Here is a 17735-nt window from a genome sequence, read left to right as displayed (position 1 = left end):
CGTCACTCCCATGCAATTTTCAACATGCATCAAACTCTACAGAATCTGAACATGGCCGTCTTCTGGAATGTTGCGCCGTGTTGTCTGGAAGAAGTATATTCATCACGAAATGCATGCTACAGAACCGTGCGTAAGTCTTAAAATTTAATAGTAGAGCGAGGCCGTGTGAATTGCAGGGGGGAAGCAATAACTTTATGTGCAACAATAAAACAATGCCTTGTAAAATTATGTAACTGGAGGGGGGTTACTAGTTTCCGGTACAGTATAATTATTAGCATATACAATTGTTTTAAATTGTTCCCAAGAGGATCTGAAATGAAAACTAAGATTTTCCATGACGTTTGAAATATAGTCTTGTAACATAATCACCCTGGTATTCGCAGCTATAAAAAAAGAACCTTTTAAATAGACAGTGGTGATATGAGTTATTATCGAAATATAGTCCTGATTTAAAATGAAAGTACAAAAAATAAAATGGGGCAAGAGTGACAATGAACCAGCGGATTATTATGCGATTTTTCTATGGAAAGGGAATATTAATTACAGACGGGAACTTTCGTATTTAACGGAAACAGAGCAGCACTGAAGATCATAGAATTTCTTACTGATGTGATTTAATGTCACATCTAATTGTATGGGGTCGCTGGTGCGTTATTAAGGATCTGAATGTAGTATAGCGGGAAAAAATGCATAGTGATGAGGTTCATAATTTTCACAAAAGTCCACCACTGGACCCAATCAAATCCTGTTTCCTCAACAGAAGTTTTATGTTATCATCCCAACTACGTCAAGTCTTCCCAAGTGGTCTGTCGCAGAAACGTCTTAGATTAGCAACAATACAATTAAAATACATACTAAGACAAAGTGGATATTACCACCCGCACATTTTCGAGGAAGTTAAATGTACAACATGAGACATGAAACTAAGATTAATTTCTCCCGAGCTACCCACTGTAAATCCCTAATGTAACTGTGAGAAAACAGGGTTTACAGAAATAAATAGTGGGATTTTGTTTGCGAATTGGTATAAACAGATCCCCACTGTATAATGTAAAACTGTTTATTTGATTCGCCAACTCAAAAGTTTTTGCGCACAGTGTTGTTAGTCATTTTATTTAAGTCAAAGTTTTTGTAATGGTATCACACAACTTATGTATGTGATTCTTGACCACAGAACGCAAGCAACTTTTTCTTGATCGTTACTCATCATAACACAACCACGTAAATCAAAACTCTACTGTTAACAAAACTGCATATAACTGTACATAATTAAGTCAACATGCATCTAAATCTAGCTGCTGTAGTAGCAACTTAGCAGCGATTTCACAAAACCCCACCATTCATTTGTGTACACCCTGTATTACGTTCAATACTCATATTATAATAGGATTTTACTGGAATTTAAGTTTAGTAGTCAAGATAGCCATCAACAGGCTAGTACGAAGATGGCTGTCTTCTGGGTTGTACTGCCGTGTAGTCTGGTAGACGTTTACCAACGTTTCAGAGGTACTGACTGCCTCTATCGTCCTGATGATGGAGGCGCTACAACCCAGACGATAGCCATCAGTACGTTAGTCAGTCAAGTTTAAATAAGTTCTTCACATCAGTAGTACTTGTAAATTTATGAAGTTAATATGATCTCTTCCAACGATTATTAACACCAGGGTAGGCGCCATCAGTACCAAAATCAATAACACCTGGGCATCCCCCTCCCAAAGACGACAAACCACCTCCCTCGTATTTTACCCTTCGAAAGATCCTAAATACGTATCTAAGTGGCCAGACCTGTTAACACATACTTTTCCTTTTAACTTTCCTTAGCATGTAATTCCAGAGGCCGGTTATACGTCTGAGTCATCCTTCAATGTTCCAATTTGAAACACAAAGAAATATTATTTTGTAATCACGCACGTAAACGCCGTTCTTTCAACATCCACGTTGCTCATCATGCCACACAACTAATGACGTACAAGCAAGCGTCTTCCCTCTTTAACTTCATCAATAAATTAACAATTAGACAGTAAAATCTTCAGCAATTGGAATAAAATATTCTTGAAAATGGTTCAGTCGCGAAATCATAATTTAATACAATACTTTCAGTCGCAAATAAATGTCTGAACAGTAGAAACAGTTCCAACTTTTTTGTCACAGTCAGCAGTGTGTAGGTCATTAAAAGGAAAATGTTCAGAAAATACCTTGACAGAAACTAGGCCACAGTCGATTGCCACCAAGTTGCAATTCATTTTCACCAAATAATCCATTAGCGTGTCACCGTCACATTTAAAACAAAACCAAGCGGTACTAAACAATATTGAAGTTAAAGAAATAAATTAAAAATGTAAATAAAATGCTTTCTCCATTCGCATACACACATTCTCAGCCACAACACTCCAATGAACAATCATTCTGTCACAGTTACCCTAACGACCACTGACATCTGAAGTCACTTGACACTACACAGGGCACTAGAGGCCTGCTCGCTTAGTGAAAGCGCCCCTGTTGCACACACTACCGCCTTCCGACGACTGTCAGCTCGGCCACAAACACTCTGGACAGCGGCAGGCAGAAAAGAGCTAGAGAGAGCGGATAGCAGCCTACGCCATCTTCTGCTACGCACAGCATCGCTCGCTCCACCCCGTGTCCTGTGCTGTAGCATCTCTAGGGGAGAAGCGATGCCTACTGAATTATTAACACGCGTTATTACGCACATTGCAATATATTCTGGTGGTTCGGGCACAGATTAGAATTACGTTCAGGGTAATAAGGCAAGAGGCAGGCGGAAAGGTGGATCACCACAGCAGGAGACACGACGAGAAACTCACTTTTTTCAAATAAAAAAGACTAGATTTGCAGCTTTCACCGCGATTGAAGACAATGAGGTCTCTTCGAGTAAGTAGGCCTACTACAATATGTTTCCAACGTTTCGAAGACTTTCCCTGCCTCCATCATCAGGTTCTGACATCTATCCCAGATGAGTAGATTTCGTTGAAAATTAGAGTGAAACATCATCCATCTCAAACCAAGTATAAAATGACTCTTGGTGAGAATAGGCGTCGTTGGTTAATTCGAGAAAAGAACCAGCTCCTTCCGGATTTTATTGTCGCACGGCTGACCAATACATTCCTCGTCATTTCAGGAAACAGGGAAAGAGTCGTCTGAAACACGATAATGAAAATCTAATTCTATAAAAGACGAGAAATTTCTTGATCAGACAAGGGAATATCAACACATCGAGAGCAACTCCTGAAGATGGAGGCAGAAATCAGCTCTGAAACGACGGTTAAACTTCTACCAGACTGTATGGCGCAAGAAACTAGAAGACAGCCAACATCACACTCGTAGCCGTGAGAACCTGAAATTTCACTTGTTCATCTTGTAAAAGTTCCCGGAAAGTGGACGGCCCAATGCAGTGTTTCTCAACCGGTGGTCTGCAAGTGTGCGTAAGGGGTCCGCGAGTTGAGGAGATTATATTTGTTATTTTTATTTCGTCACTTTTTTACATTCACATTGGAATAAAAACATGACGAAACACTAAACCTTTGCATACTTTTTACTTCGTCTATATTCTATTTAATCAAAATCTATGGTTTCATTATAAGGACGGGGTCCGTGGTACAAGAAATGTCGAGAAACAATGGTCTTCTCTATTTTTACAGTCCTCTTGTGTCCTGTATTAAAACAAAACAAACATAGCCGCCCCTGTGTTATGTCCTGTCATGTGACTTGTAGTTGATTAGACTGACCAGTATCTGCTCTCGTTATAAGCCTACTACTAACACGTCAACAGGGATGTCCTGACAGACGAGCGTGTGGCTTGTCGTCAGTATCGAAAGGCACCACTGCCATCTGCTGGTCAATCCGTTCATTTTACTTCTGACGAACTTGGAACGCACGGACAGGCCCCGAATTCTGACATTTTAAAATGTTATTTCAGGATACCAAATGTGGTGTAACATTTCATATAATCCACATCAACTCTCTCATAAATACGTGTATTTAAAGCACGCCTAGGTTTTGAGCTAAAGTCAAATAGAATATCCGGGTCTACTACACTTTCAAACCACAAATATAACAGACGTCCAACCCCTGTTTCGCTATACATCGCTATGTTAGCACGTTCCTATAGATAAGCACGTGGGTGATGCGATTCATTACAGCTCGTTTCATAATAACGATGATGGCATCATTTAACGATGTGTTACAGTAATGGCACTAATAACGGAGTATTTGGTTGTCACTACGCATTGCTCTCAGGTTCCTGTAACGTGTTGACAAAGTTCATTTTTTTACGACAGCAAATCATGATATTACAATACACAGAAAATAATGTTATCTCAGATTAAACAAGTGACTCATGAAGAAAAGACTTAAAATCTTTGTAATTAAGATTCAGAAAGATAAAACATCAAACCTGCTTATCAGAATCTGTAGGAATAGGAACTTGTATGCTTCACGTGTCGACTACGTGCAGTATCACACGCGAAAAATTTAAAGTTTGAACAATGTCAGTAACACGTCCACTGGTATTACTCAATATTTAGCTTTCTTTTGTAACGTACGTTTTTATTATTTTGTAAAATATTTCTATGAAAAGTAAGATTTTAGTTCAGAGGTGGTTACTATCTCCATAATCAGGGTGACAACTAAGCTTACTCGTCGCCCTGATGATGGAGGCGGCGTTTTTATTTATAAAAAGTTTATTGATATTATCATTTTAAAATTAATGACGCTGTTTGATAAATGGAATATGTTTTAAATAAAGTACATAAATAAATAAATAACAAAAATCGAAAGATCTTAGTTCTATAGTGTCACAAAGTAATATTTACTTATAAAAATTATTTGACAACCTTTCAGGGTATCAAACAATGTGCATGAGAATGTGTTCCGGTCTGACTGTATTTTTCGGTGTCAGAGGGCATTTTTCTGTCGTAATTTTGTCAAGTCTGGATGACGCAGAATCCACATGACTAAGGAATAGGAGGGTAATGGAGAGGAGTGGATTTCCCCTGAACTCACGCTGCACCCTCCCCAGATCAATATTCCCTTGTCATCTGACAGCAACAGCAGCATCCCTTGTGACGTCAGTACAATAAAACGACTGTCGCAGAAATGAAGATCTATTTAAATTCTTAATATTTCTATGAGCCTATGTGTAGTGTAATATTCCACCGCCCCACCAAACCTATGCGATGTGCTTATTAACGAATATGACTTACTGGACACTGGTATTAAGAATACTGATTCACCAGATGACATCAGTCGTGTTACTTGAGGCTGCAGAAGAAACGACTTACCTGAAACAATAAAACGATTCACAATATTAAAAAGCTATTGACAAAGCAGGGGTTTATGTTAACCACATTAGCCCGGCTAACACGCTAAAAACAAAAAATAAAGCCTTCCGATTTTTTCGTGGTTTGGTGGAACTCCATATACTGATACACAGCATTACCCATCAGATAAAACGCTTAGTTAGCCTGCTCTAGCCAGCTAGGCGTTGTTCGCCAGATACTTGCGAGCCGAGAACTAGTGGCTGGCTGAAGATGGATAAGCATACATTTATCTGACCGCTTCTGCTATGTTTTAGTGTAAGCGTATCACTCAACCACGAAAATAAGATTCCTAATTTTTCCTTTTTCAAACCATTAACGAGACTAACACGGTTAACATGAAATCTCTGCCCTCACAGCGGACACTATGACATGAACACATAGTGTAATAAATAATTAAGGCTATAACATAACCCTAAGGAGAATTTATGTAAAGAAAAAATAATAACACACATCATAAGGATGTGTAGACCTACTAGCACATGTCAGGCTGTTCTATCCCACACACTTGTGACATTCATTTTGTGGACGGACATGCTAATGTTCCTATCCCAGTTTCAGAGAGCAAAAAACAATATCATATTGGCCTAGTTCGAGTTATACTGTCAGGGTCTGTAACGTGTGACCTTAGTCACGTTTTTAGTGCTAGTGACCTTATGCCATTTTCTTAAAGGAAACATAACCTATATAATACGAGTCATATTTTATGTGTACATGTGAGCGTGTCCCTAATAACTTCAAAATGAACTCTTCCAATTTCATAAAATTCAGGGATTGCGTTTTTGGCAATGAATGCTTCTTTTTTGTATGTACTTAAAATCCGGTAATAACATCTTTTTGATATACTATAATGCTAATGTCAATCACTCTATGCATGATAACAGATGCATGTGTGAAGATTTCTGTCTTCTGGGTTGTTGCGTCGTGTAGTCTGGTCGATGTTTGCCAACGTTTCAGAGGTCGTACTACCTCCGTCTTCAGGGCGATGAATGTGCCAATTGGGTGGTATGGTCTCTGAAACGTTGGTAAACATCTACCATACTACAGAGCGCAACAACTCAGAAGACAGAAATCTTCATACTCACCGCTGTGAAAACCTCAAATCATACAGATGTGTGTGCTTACTACGTTAGAAGTTGCTGTCATTTTTTACAGACAACTTGCTAGTACAAATTTGTTAATTATATTAACGTAAAACGGCGACATAATTAAAACCGCAAATTGGCCTTGGAATAATTTTAGTCAATCGATATGAGTTTCTTGTTCAGTGACAGTACTCTTTCAGTAGTTTAATTGTTCATTTCTGCAATATCAAATCTTTCGCATTGACTTCTTTTGCAAACATTGTATTGTCATAAATGAATAGCAACCAAACAAGCACATAACCAACCACTGAAATGTCAGTCCCGCCCTGCAGGATAATTTTTTATATATATATATATATATATATATATATATATATATATGTGTGTGTGTGTGTGTGTGTGTGTCTGTTAAGAAGGAAGCTTTTATGTTCCATGAAGTTTTTCAATGCTGTCATATTATTCTAACCAGTTTGCAAAATATAATAAAATAACAGTATATAATACGACAAAACGCAAAATAGAATAGATTGTAACATTTACTGTAGAATATGCGAAATAAGTAAGGCATAGGATGATGATTTATGTACTGGAATATATTAGTTCAAGAAGTGACCAGAGTTTTTCATTCTGCTCTAAAATAACAACAAATTTACAGCTGTGGTAGCTCAGCTAATTAGGGCTCCTGGCTCCAGAGTATACGGCCTGGTTTAGATTTCCGAAGAATCATTGGAGTTTTAGGAACACTATAATGTTTAGAATGGCTCAGGAGAAAGGTTTTCTTCAGGCCAACAGATATCGGAGAGTCAAGATAGTCAGAACGCTTAGATCCTAGATTTTATGTCTCTCTACTCTTTGATGGCATTACGTCTATGCACAATGACGACTGTCCAGAAACAGTCTATTTCAGAAGTGTCTCATTATTGATATACTGTTACTGAGTACTAGTAACGGGAATATTAAATATTCAAAAGCGAATTTAATATTGCCACTCAGCAAAATGTACTCAGATTAAATATCCCTTATATGAAGCATCGTGCACGCTTAAACAAATCCACATGCTACACTCACTAGTGAAATTCTAACTACCGAGTCCTTGAAGGTGAAAACGAATTACAAAGGCGAAATAGGACCTCGCTTGTAGGGTGTTCCTTTCTGCAATACTTTAAGCAAGAGTAGACTAAGCGACGGGAAGTCAAGTCAAATACCCACCCATTCTGACGAGTCAACTCATTAAGGTGATGGAAACAAAGAATGAAGAGAAAATTTTCGGTGCAATGAATTGATTGAGAAATGAGGATTTAGCCTATAAGGAAATAATTATATTAACGTAGTCGATGTAAAGAATGCTGAAAAACATTTATATAAAATTTGTATCAAGTAACAGAATAAAATAAGCACGATAGAATTATAGTTCAGGATATGAGAGAAGTATAGATGCATAGATGAATAGACGGACAGACATAGATAAGGCCTGGATGGATAGTTAGATGGATTATGTTCTGTACAGTTCGTGGGATATAAAAGACAAATTGATGTAAGAAGCTGGAAAGAAGAGGAAAAATGAAGATTTCTGTCTTCTGGGTTGTTGCGCTGTGTAGTCTGGTCGATGTTAACCAACGTTTCAGAGGTCCCTGATGACGGAGGCAGTATGACCTCTGAAACGTTGGTTAACATCGACCAGACTACACAGCGCAACAACCCAGAAGACAGAAATCTTCATATTCACCGCTGTGAGAACCTCAAGTCTTACAAGAGGAAAAATCTTTGTACAGTAATCACAACTCAAGATAGTTACAATTGAGCTTGAGAGGTAGCCTCGCATAATTACAATGCATGATTTTTCTTTTCTCTCTCTCTTTCCCGATCGGACGTGAAAGCATGGAATTACTTAAAATAGTTCATTACTTCTGATAATTAGATTTTATAAGCCTGGTCTATTGATAACATCGTTAAATAAACTAGAAATAAATAAAATTCTGATGACTGAGGCGGAGGAAATCGTAGTAAAAGAATAAAATCTCGAATTTAAAGTCATGTGAACCTGGAACACATGCATTCAACAGAGGTGGAAGTGTGGCTAGAATTTCGATATGCGCTGTGAATAAAATAAATTAATTTCAAAATACACAACCCTTTACCGAGTTTTGTATTCTAATTTATGCGTTACTGTGCGTCAGTTTTGGTGACCCGTCTAACGAAGATAGATGGTGTCAGGCGGGGAACGACGTTGCCTATCGAAACTTGAGGGCGATGAAATCAAAACACGAATCGAATGGCTTTGAGCTGACGAAGCAGATTTCTTAGGCCATAGCGACGCATAACAAAAAATGAACAATGAAATGCATTACAAACAGACGCTGAAGAAGGAAGTAAATACGCAAGATTTCAAGGACCCTGAAGCACCAGTCTGTCATTTTCAAGAGAAGAGAAATTTAGATGTGACAAGTGTCTGATAACGACACTAGGACAACAACACCGATAAAAATGGGCAGCAGGGGATGGAACAAGATCTCTCGTACATTAAAACATTTTTTCTTGTGTCCTTTGAAGGCAGGAGCTCGGAGCTAGTGGCACGAGACAAAATATTTAAAAATGAAACCTGTTCAGAGTTTCAGAAGAAGTTTATTTGAAAGCAGTCATTCGAAGCAAGTCGTCCGTGACAAAATACATAAAAATTAAAATACCGCACATAGTTTAAGATGAAATTAAAACCTTTACATTAACAGAAACTTGTTTTAAAAGACTTTTTTTTATTATTTTGTACGCTTCAGAGCGTTTACAGTTCCATGCCAAACGGCGTGTCATTTAAAACGTGGAATTCTGGCACTGTTAAGATTCACGTTCTAACAGGCACAGTGCAAACGATGCAATTATTTTTGAGACGTGTTTAGTCTCTGTAAACGCCTTTCCTATTCAGAAAGTGAAATGTTCGAATAACAATTCTTAAAGTGATCGGCATTAATTATTATGTTTCTACTTTTATTCGTGTTTAACTTAACTATATTATAAGATACAGCTGGGGCAATTTTGCAAGGAATTCTAAATATTTAAGCCTATCCTAGACTTTTTAAAGAATGCACACAGAATGTAGTGCAACAAATTTCACCCTGAGAACATTTGGAGCTGAGAGAAAGAAGTAATAGGGCAAAAAGTTGCATAATGATGGAGATAAAACTCTGAAATATGAGATCGGCCACAGAATGGGAGAGATGAGAAATAAATAAACAATTTTTAGTTGGAAAACTTAAAAGAAAGAGACCAAATTGGGGAAAGACGCCAACATGAGAAATGGAGATTTCCGTCTTCTGGGTTGTTGCGCTGTGTAGTCTGGTCGATGTTAACCAACGTTTCAGAGGTCATACTGCCTCCTGCATACTGCATCGCCCTGATGACGGAGGCAGTATGACCTCTGAAACGTTGGTTAACATCGACCAGACTACACAGCGCAACAACCCAGAAGACGGAAATCTTCATACTCACCGCTGTGAGAACCTCAAGTCTTACATGAGAAATGGATCTTGGCTCTCTAAAGCATGAAGCCCATTTAAATAATATTTGAACATACAGTTCCTAGCGCAAAGAATACACAACGTGTCGCAATTACAAGTATCAATTGCTTAATACAGTTTTACGGAAATTACCGCTGTTTATTCTGATAACCATTCGAAATCCATAACACACTTCGTGGGCAAAATGTGAAGTTATTGAATCTTACAGTCAGAGGTTCCTACGTGGATAACTGTGTTTTAACGTGTTATGAGAACACAGGCTGGATGCACGTGGTTCACGACAGTGGATGCTTCTTGATCAGCTGACGGACTGTTAGGATTTTGGGTTCTCGCGGCGACGAATATGATGGCCGTCTTCTTGGGTTGCTGCTCGGCGTAGTCTGCTAGAAGTTTTCCGATACTACCAAGTACGATATTCGGGAATATAACTTACAAAATACTTAACACACAGGCATCGTTACTATCTTTTACTAGAGAGGTTCCAAATAAAATAGTTTTGAATTTTGCTCGCCAGTGTTACAATGTTCAAAACAGGAGTAATTGGAAAACTTTCTATGCGTAAAACCGTTCTTTATTCGTTCATAGATTATATGCGACACAGTAGTCCCGATTATCCGACATTCCGTTCTATCAGACGTACCGTGTCGAAACGCTCCATTTTATCAACTCAACTCAGAAATTCAGGGAATGAATCACACTCCCCCATCACGCACCTTCTACAATTTACAAACTCGGTAGCTACAGACGTACAGGCATAATTCAACATCATGTAAAGAGGTGATACATCGATGCATCACTGTTTATTTATTAAATTTCCTCAATTATATGCAATGTATTTGAATATGAACACGGCCCCTTGAATTCTGGGCTGTACCAACTTCAAAGGAAGTCGTTTCAGACAAAGCAGTGCTGTGGTTTATGCCACTATTGCTCTGAAGAGGACCCTCAGAATATGCTCCACGGAGCATGAAGGCCGAATCGTCTTCAGAACAGAGACCCTGCTGTACGGAACCAGGGTCGGCTCTTCACTAGACTTCCGGTCATCTGAGTGTCCATCTCAAACTCACTAATGGCGTTTCTTCTTGGCATTGTATGAACCGAGCTTTGTGTCATCTCGTCGTTTTCTACGGCCAGATTTCTTTTTGGATCTAATACGACTAACAATAAGATGGTAAGACGGTGAAAATTACGTAATGAGGAACTCCACAATTTGTACATACACAAAATACTATGATTATTGATAAAGTCAAGGAAAATGAGATGGATTTAACATGTAGCATGCATGGGGAAGATGCATCTTAACATTTTACTCTGAAACCCTGAAGGGAAAATACTACTCGGGAAGACCTTGGCGTAGATGGGAACGTCACTGTAAATGGATCAGAAAAAGGCCGTGCGGTTATAGAGAGGTGGCTTGAGTAAGCTCTTGTAAACCCGACACAGAGCCTTAAGGTTCCATAAAAGACAGGGAATGTCTTGATCACCTGGGGAAATATTATTGAACGTGGATGACTGTGGATCGGGCAGGAAACAGCAGCTGTCTATTTTGAAGAAATTAACTTATTCCGGCATTTATTTGCAGAAACTTATGAAAAGCCGGCCACTACAACTGCTACCATGATTCTGTCATTTTCGTTCAACAATACTGATTACAAAGAACAACTGAAGAACCCGTTTGAAATGCGTAATCCTCTGTACTTTTGATACAGACCCGTTTCGAAGTCGGTGTCCATCTTGAAGCCATGTGGCTATCATGAGCAGAGCACCCATACGAACTCTGTTTGTTCCTTACTCCGGAAACTGGAGATTACTGCCAGTAGACACCACAAAACAGTTGCAACGGAAGGATTTCTAAAACCTCCCAGATGAAAACTCTTCCTACCCACCTGGGTTACTAGTGAAATATGTTTGGGGTAGGAATTTGATATTATCTCAAGTGAAATAATTCTACCGGCCTACGATATGTTTGTGTATAGCCTAAGTATTATCTTATATAAAGCTAGAATGACGGTAACATCTAAATCAGTAGTTAAAAAAGCATTTTATTGAATTCTATATTTTTCGAAGTTCTATTATCACATCAATGCCATAATTCTACATTATACATTGCAGGAAATTAAAGGTAAAAGTGTGGGCTGGCCTCTTGTCCATACTAAGCATGATGTATGATTATTTGTCAGACCGTTGAAACGTTATTAGGAAGGGGCAGACAGGAACACGAGAACATGACTAAGTATTCTGTTTCAGCTTAAAAAAATGCAAGGAAACAGGCTGCGAAACTTTGTGGTGGTTTTAATACAACTATGTCACTCTAAATGCCTTGTGAAATTAGTACTGAACCAACACACCGTAAAAAAGGTACGCCACAATTCCACCCTGCTTCATCCGAAAGTTGTCTGACGTCAACAGGGTCTCCACATCTGCCTCTAAGCCACCCCTGTCTCAAACACGCTTTAAAAAAACAGGATTGTCCAACAATGGGAGATTGGTCAAGCCATATGACGGAATAAGTATTAAAAGGTACTGTAGAGAAGTTCATTGCATCTCCACAAACACATTTACAGACAGAAGATGGCTGTTTTCTGGGTTGTAGTGCCGTGTTTTCTAGCAGAAGTTTACCAGCGTTTCAGAGGTGCTCGCTGCCTCCGTCATCAGGGCGAATTTACAGATATTCGAAGAATGTAGGTCCCGTCTAAACCTATGCCTTTAGGCACGTTTTCCAAATACTAGCGTATTATGTGGCCCGTCAGAGTTAACGGGAATGAAAATCTTTTGTGTTGAACTGTAGGCCCAATACAGTTTATTGCAGTAACATCTTCGCAAATCTCACTGAGGGTACATTAAAATTTCTTCACAAATCTAATTTTAAAATATCTTCACGTAAACTAGCGTTAAGATTCCTGCCAAACGCACAAACACAAAACTGTTCTCCTGGCCCAAAACTCCCATCAAATGCAGACTCCGCCTGACCCCACCACAGCCTCGTCTGCATTTCTTGGTACTGAAACCGCCAGGGTTAGAATTCAATTCTTTCCGCGTCTCATGAAAGGCGCACTTGTCCAGTTAAGAGTGACGGACACTGGCTATTATATTAGTAGACAAATTAAGGTTGTGTTCTGGGGGTCCGCCGTGAAAATCTCTAATCCTTCTTCGTTGACAAATGTTTTACTATAAAACACATCACACGAATAATGATATTGAAAATAATAATAATAATACCTTAGTACGGTGGCGAAACTGCTAGGGGGGGAATTAATAACATTACATTTCCGCACGACCTGACTTCTAGACCAGGATACGCCACTGACCTGTCTCTACGTGTGATATTCGAGAATCAGGTTGGCGGATCTACGAAGAATTTCCACTGCGCAATGTTTTACGTGGTAAAAACACACAGCCGCTACATGCTACTTTCTGGAAGCAATAAAAAATATTTACCGCTAATAAGACAGCCGACACGCAAATGTTTTTGAAGAAAATACATACCCGGGGGACTGCTGAAAGAGATTCGGTCTACTACTAATCGTCCCTATAAGTTGTCATGATCAGTAATTTCCGCCATTTACCCTTCTACATACCCGAGCTGACACGACCACTAAATGAGGTACAAGCTACTATTAGTTAGGATTTTTAATAACTGATGTAACGGTGAAGAAATTCTACATTATAATATTCCGCATTATGTTACCTTGTATCTTGCCACCGTAACTACAGGTCGACTTCTGAGGTAGGAACATACGGGCCCAGTTATTTTGGGTATAATTTAGAAACCGTGCAGGGTAAATACAATTGAGCATTGCACTACACCAGTTTGACATATGTCGGAAATTAATAGCGTGTGTTTACGTATCCTTCGTTTTATAAAACCTGAATCATTTTTATATTAAGTTATTGTTCAGTTTGTCTTTGAAATGACATGACAGATAAATTATAAAAGTTGTGTATTTCCTTTTTAACGACCGCTCCCGCCAGAGAAAAACATTCATTCGTTCTGTTATATTTCTAGGGTTATACGTCACCAGCTCTGTACTACAAATACACCCACTGACCTTATAACATGTCAAATGACATGTTGTTAATTTATAAAATGTCAATGTTGAATTTTCTGTATTCTTAAATATGTTCACAAAGGAAACGATTAAGGTTTAGCAATGTTGGTAAATGGCGTTCATAAATCTGCGGAATAAGTACAAAGAAGTTTCTTAAAACAAACTTAAACCGTAGCTCATATACAGATGTTATGGGAAGGAACTGATAGGAAGTCTTAAGGAGCGCGACACGCCCAACGCCAGTGGTGAACCATGAAGAATGAAAAACGGTCTTCAATTTGAACAATAAAACAACTTTCCCTGCCGACTACGTTGATTCGTGTTTAAATTATTACGCCTTCTTTCGCCTACGGGAGAAAGCAAAATTGCTTGTGGCGAGATGCGTCTATCCATGACTTGTGACGCTGTATTTACTGACGCTGCGATTAGTCGAATGCTTTGTAGAAAATAATTACGACCGACGAATCGGCAGAGAAGTAGAAGAATTCAGTCGTGGTCTGCGTCAACTCATTCAGATTCACCTCGAAACTCGACAGATTATCCGTGCAAGAATGTAATTTTGCGCCGGAAAAATACATTTTCTAATCGTATTTTTAAAAATGGGATATCTACATTTTAGATGTTTTTTATTATTTTATATATTTAACCTCTTTCCTATCGATACTATACTGTGACATATACCAACGGTGGCATTAAACTACTTACACGAATAAATTCAAAACATAGTCATATCGTAAAATTCCGAAAATGTGATTAAATATGTAACTCAATGGAACACAGTGCTGATAACGTGATATTTGAGATTCTCACTGGTAGTGACGCCATGTGGACTTGTAGCAGGCAGATACCAACGTTTTGGAGAAACATACTGCCTCAGTCTTCAGGGCATTACAACCCAGAAGACTAACACAGGTACAGTCTTTATAAGACAGGAATCATTTAGCATGCCATGAAATTTCCAAACTTTTATGGCCCATCACTGCTCTCTAAAGTGAGCCAGCTGAATCCAGCTCACACCTTCATAACGTACGAGGGTCGCTCATTAAGTAATGCCCCACATTTTTTTCCTCAGAACATATTTATTCAAGATGGCTCAAATTTAGTGACAATATAAATCAATGTTTCCTTTACACATACTATTTTTCCACATAGTCCCCATCAACTTGTACGGCTTTACGCCATCGTGGAACAAGTGCGTGCATGCCTTGCCGGTACCAGCTCTTGTCCTGTGCACGTAGCCATGTCCTCACTGCTTGAATCACGCTCTCGTCATCTTCAAATCTTGTTCCGCGGATAGCATCTTTGAGTGGCCCAAAGAGATGAAAGTCGGAGGGTGGATGGGGCAGCACCGTCCAACCCAATTTGGTGATTTCTTCCCGGGTTCTCAGACTTGTGTGAGGGCGTGCATTGTCGTGCAGGAGCAAAATTTCTGCTGGATGCTTGTGAGGCCGAACTCGTCGAAAACGCTTCTTGAGGGTTTTCAGGGTCCTGATGTACGCGTCTGAATTGATGGTCGCACCTCTTGGCATCACATCCACAAGAATGACCCCATCACTGTCCCAAAAGACAGTCATCATGACTTTTCCGGCGGAGGGAGTTGTCTTGAATTTCTTCTTTCTCGGTGATTGAGGATGATGCCACTCCATTGACTGCCTTTTTGTCTCTGGCTCAAAGTGGTGTATCCAGGTTTCGTCACCTGTAATGATCCGGGACAGAAAGACCTCTCCCTCAGCATCAAAACGCTCCAACAATTCAGAAGAAATCGTTTTCCTTTGAATCCTGTGGTCTGCTGTGAGACTTCGTGGAACCCATCTTGCGCACACCTTCGAATATGCGAGAGCCTGGATAATTGCAATCACACTTCCATTGCTGACTGAAAGCTGTTGGGCCAATTGTCGAGTTGTGATGCGCCGATCCTCACGAATAATGGCATCCGCGCGGTTCAACATGTCTGGAGTGGTGGCTGTGGCAGGACGCCCAGAGCGCGGCAGATCACGGAGCTCGGTTTCTTCACTTCCTGAAGCTTTAACTCTCTTAGCCCAGCGACCAACGGTGCTCCTATCGACTGCACAGCTTCCATACACAGCACACAAACGTTTATGAATGTTCACCACCGTTTCTTTTTCAGCAACAAGGAATTCAATTACAGCTCGTTGCTTGTAACGAGAGTCGTTCACAGACGCCATTTTAACAGTTCACTACAGCTCCGCTATCGGTTGGAATCATTTGAAACTCCGTACACGAACGCGGGAAACATCAAATCTCAAGCATGTAAAAGTACACTTTTCTATCTTCATTATTGGCTGAGAAAAAAAATGTGGGGCATTACTTAATGAGCGACCCTCGTAGTTAAGATATAATTTAACAATGAACCTTCCATCTAAGCCTAGATCTTCCAAATTCTCTTCTCTTTGGAAATAAAATTTTCTGTCCCATCTCCTACTTATCCGGTCCACCTCATTCTCCATCATACGATCACCCAAACGACATTTATTACGTAACATCATTTATGAAGAATCTGTGCAAGAAATTTTAACCATCCTGTTACACCCTCTTTCATAGACCCAAATATTATCTTCAACACTTCGATCTATATTCTTGGCAAGAGACCAAGTTTTACGCCCATGTAAAATTATAGTTCTGTATATTCAATAATTTAGATAAGACAAGTGTAGAAAGACCAGGGTACAATCTTAAGAACTGCATGGAGACGATTCAGTATTAAAAGCGTTAGAGTACTTGTATTGCCAGACGTTACGAGGGCTGGCAAACTTTACGTAAGTGCAGAAGACAGCAGACCACTCATCAGCTCTTCAATCAACCTCATTGTGCTCGTCAAAACACGTGACGTCACTAAAACTCTTCCAACGCGATGAGACTATTTCCGGAACGTTGTACAATACGGCCACCGGCTGCTTTAATGAAAAACGAAAAATATGTAAGAAGTAATCCTGTCATATTACTCTCAGGATTGAATTATTTCCGTATGTCTTGAAGAGATGTACAATGATTTTAAGTTCCTTATATTTATCAAAACATTCATAGCGAAATGTTATTTAAATGCGAATGAAGATGGCTGTCTTCTGGGTTGTAGCGCCGTGTAGACTGGTAGAAGTTTACTAACATTTCAGAAGTCATCGCTCTGATGAAGTAGGCAGCAAGAACCTCTGAAACGTTGGTAAACTTCTACCATACTACACGGCGCTACAACCCAGAAGACAGCCATCTTCGAATTCAGCCGCGGAAACCTCAAATCCTACAAAAAATGAGAATGAAGCCATGGAAAGAACTTAATGAGAACAGCACATCTAGTGCAACGTTCCTCAGTCGGCGTCAGTCCGCATATTAGTTCACAACGGTCAGCGAACTCTAGTTAGCATCATATTAGAGTCCGCATGCTTTACCACATAAAAAAATTGTGTTACATCTAGCGACGTTTTTCGTTTATACGCTTCAATGTACTTCATGTTCAACATCTGCAATGTTTTTGCACCTGTGTCCGCCAGTCCATTCTTCTTGACGTGATAAAACTCGACGAATAATACAGATTATAAAGTTCCGAATTACTTATTTCCTCCACTCTCCTACCCGTTATTTGCTGATAAAGTTCATCGGAAACAGAGAGGGCCATTGATTTTCCTTTGCACATCTTAACACTTGCAGACTCAAGGAAACACGAAGAACATATTTTATTGACAGAGGTGGTTTTATAATTTCAATATCGAGAGTATCAAACCAGAAGAAAGTATCATCACATTT

The 17735-nt window shown here is 39.3% G+C and overlaps 1 protein-coding gene across 8 annotated transcripts in view; it reads right to left on the bottom strand.

Annotated features, from left to right (window-relative positions):
* LOC110829924 (uncharacterized) overlaps positions 1–17735 on the bottom strand; it is a 79101-nt gene that overhangs the window by 47333 nt on the left and 14033 nt on the right. The window contains exon 2 of one of the 8 annotated variants that reach the window (XM_087342892.1): positions 5220–5297. The exons of 2 other annotated variants lie outside the window; for them this stretch is intronic. In XM_087342892.1, the coding sequence (XP_087199018.1) occupies positions 5220–5297 (78 nt within the window). Of the gene's footprint in view, positions 1–1799; positions 2111–2195; positions 2541–5219; positions 5298–17735 lie in introns of those variants that run through there. 5 more of the 8 variants (XM_087342894.1, XM_087342895.1, XM_087342914.1 and 2 more) reach the window with 5 other exon arrangements.

The sequence above is a fragment of the Zootermopsis nevadensis genome, unplaced genomic scaffold (assembly GCF_977971745.1).
Source record: "Zootermopsis nevadensis isolate Lab colony 2312 unplaced genomic scaffold, Znev_1.0 Znev_ptg000001l, whole genome shotgun sequence".
In the NCBI taxonomy this organism is placed as follows: Eukaryota; Metazoa; Arthropoda; class Insecta; order Blattodea; family Termopsidae; genus Zootermopsis; species Zootermopsis nevadensis.
This window is presented reverse-complemented; position numbering and strand designations above follow the sequence as displayed.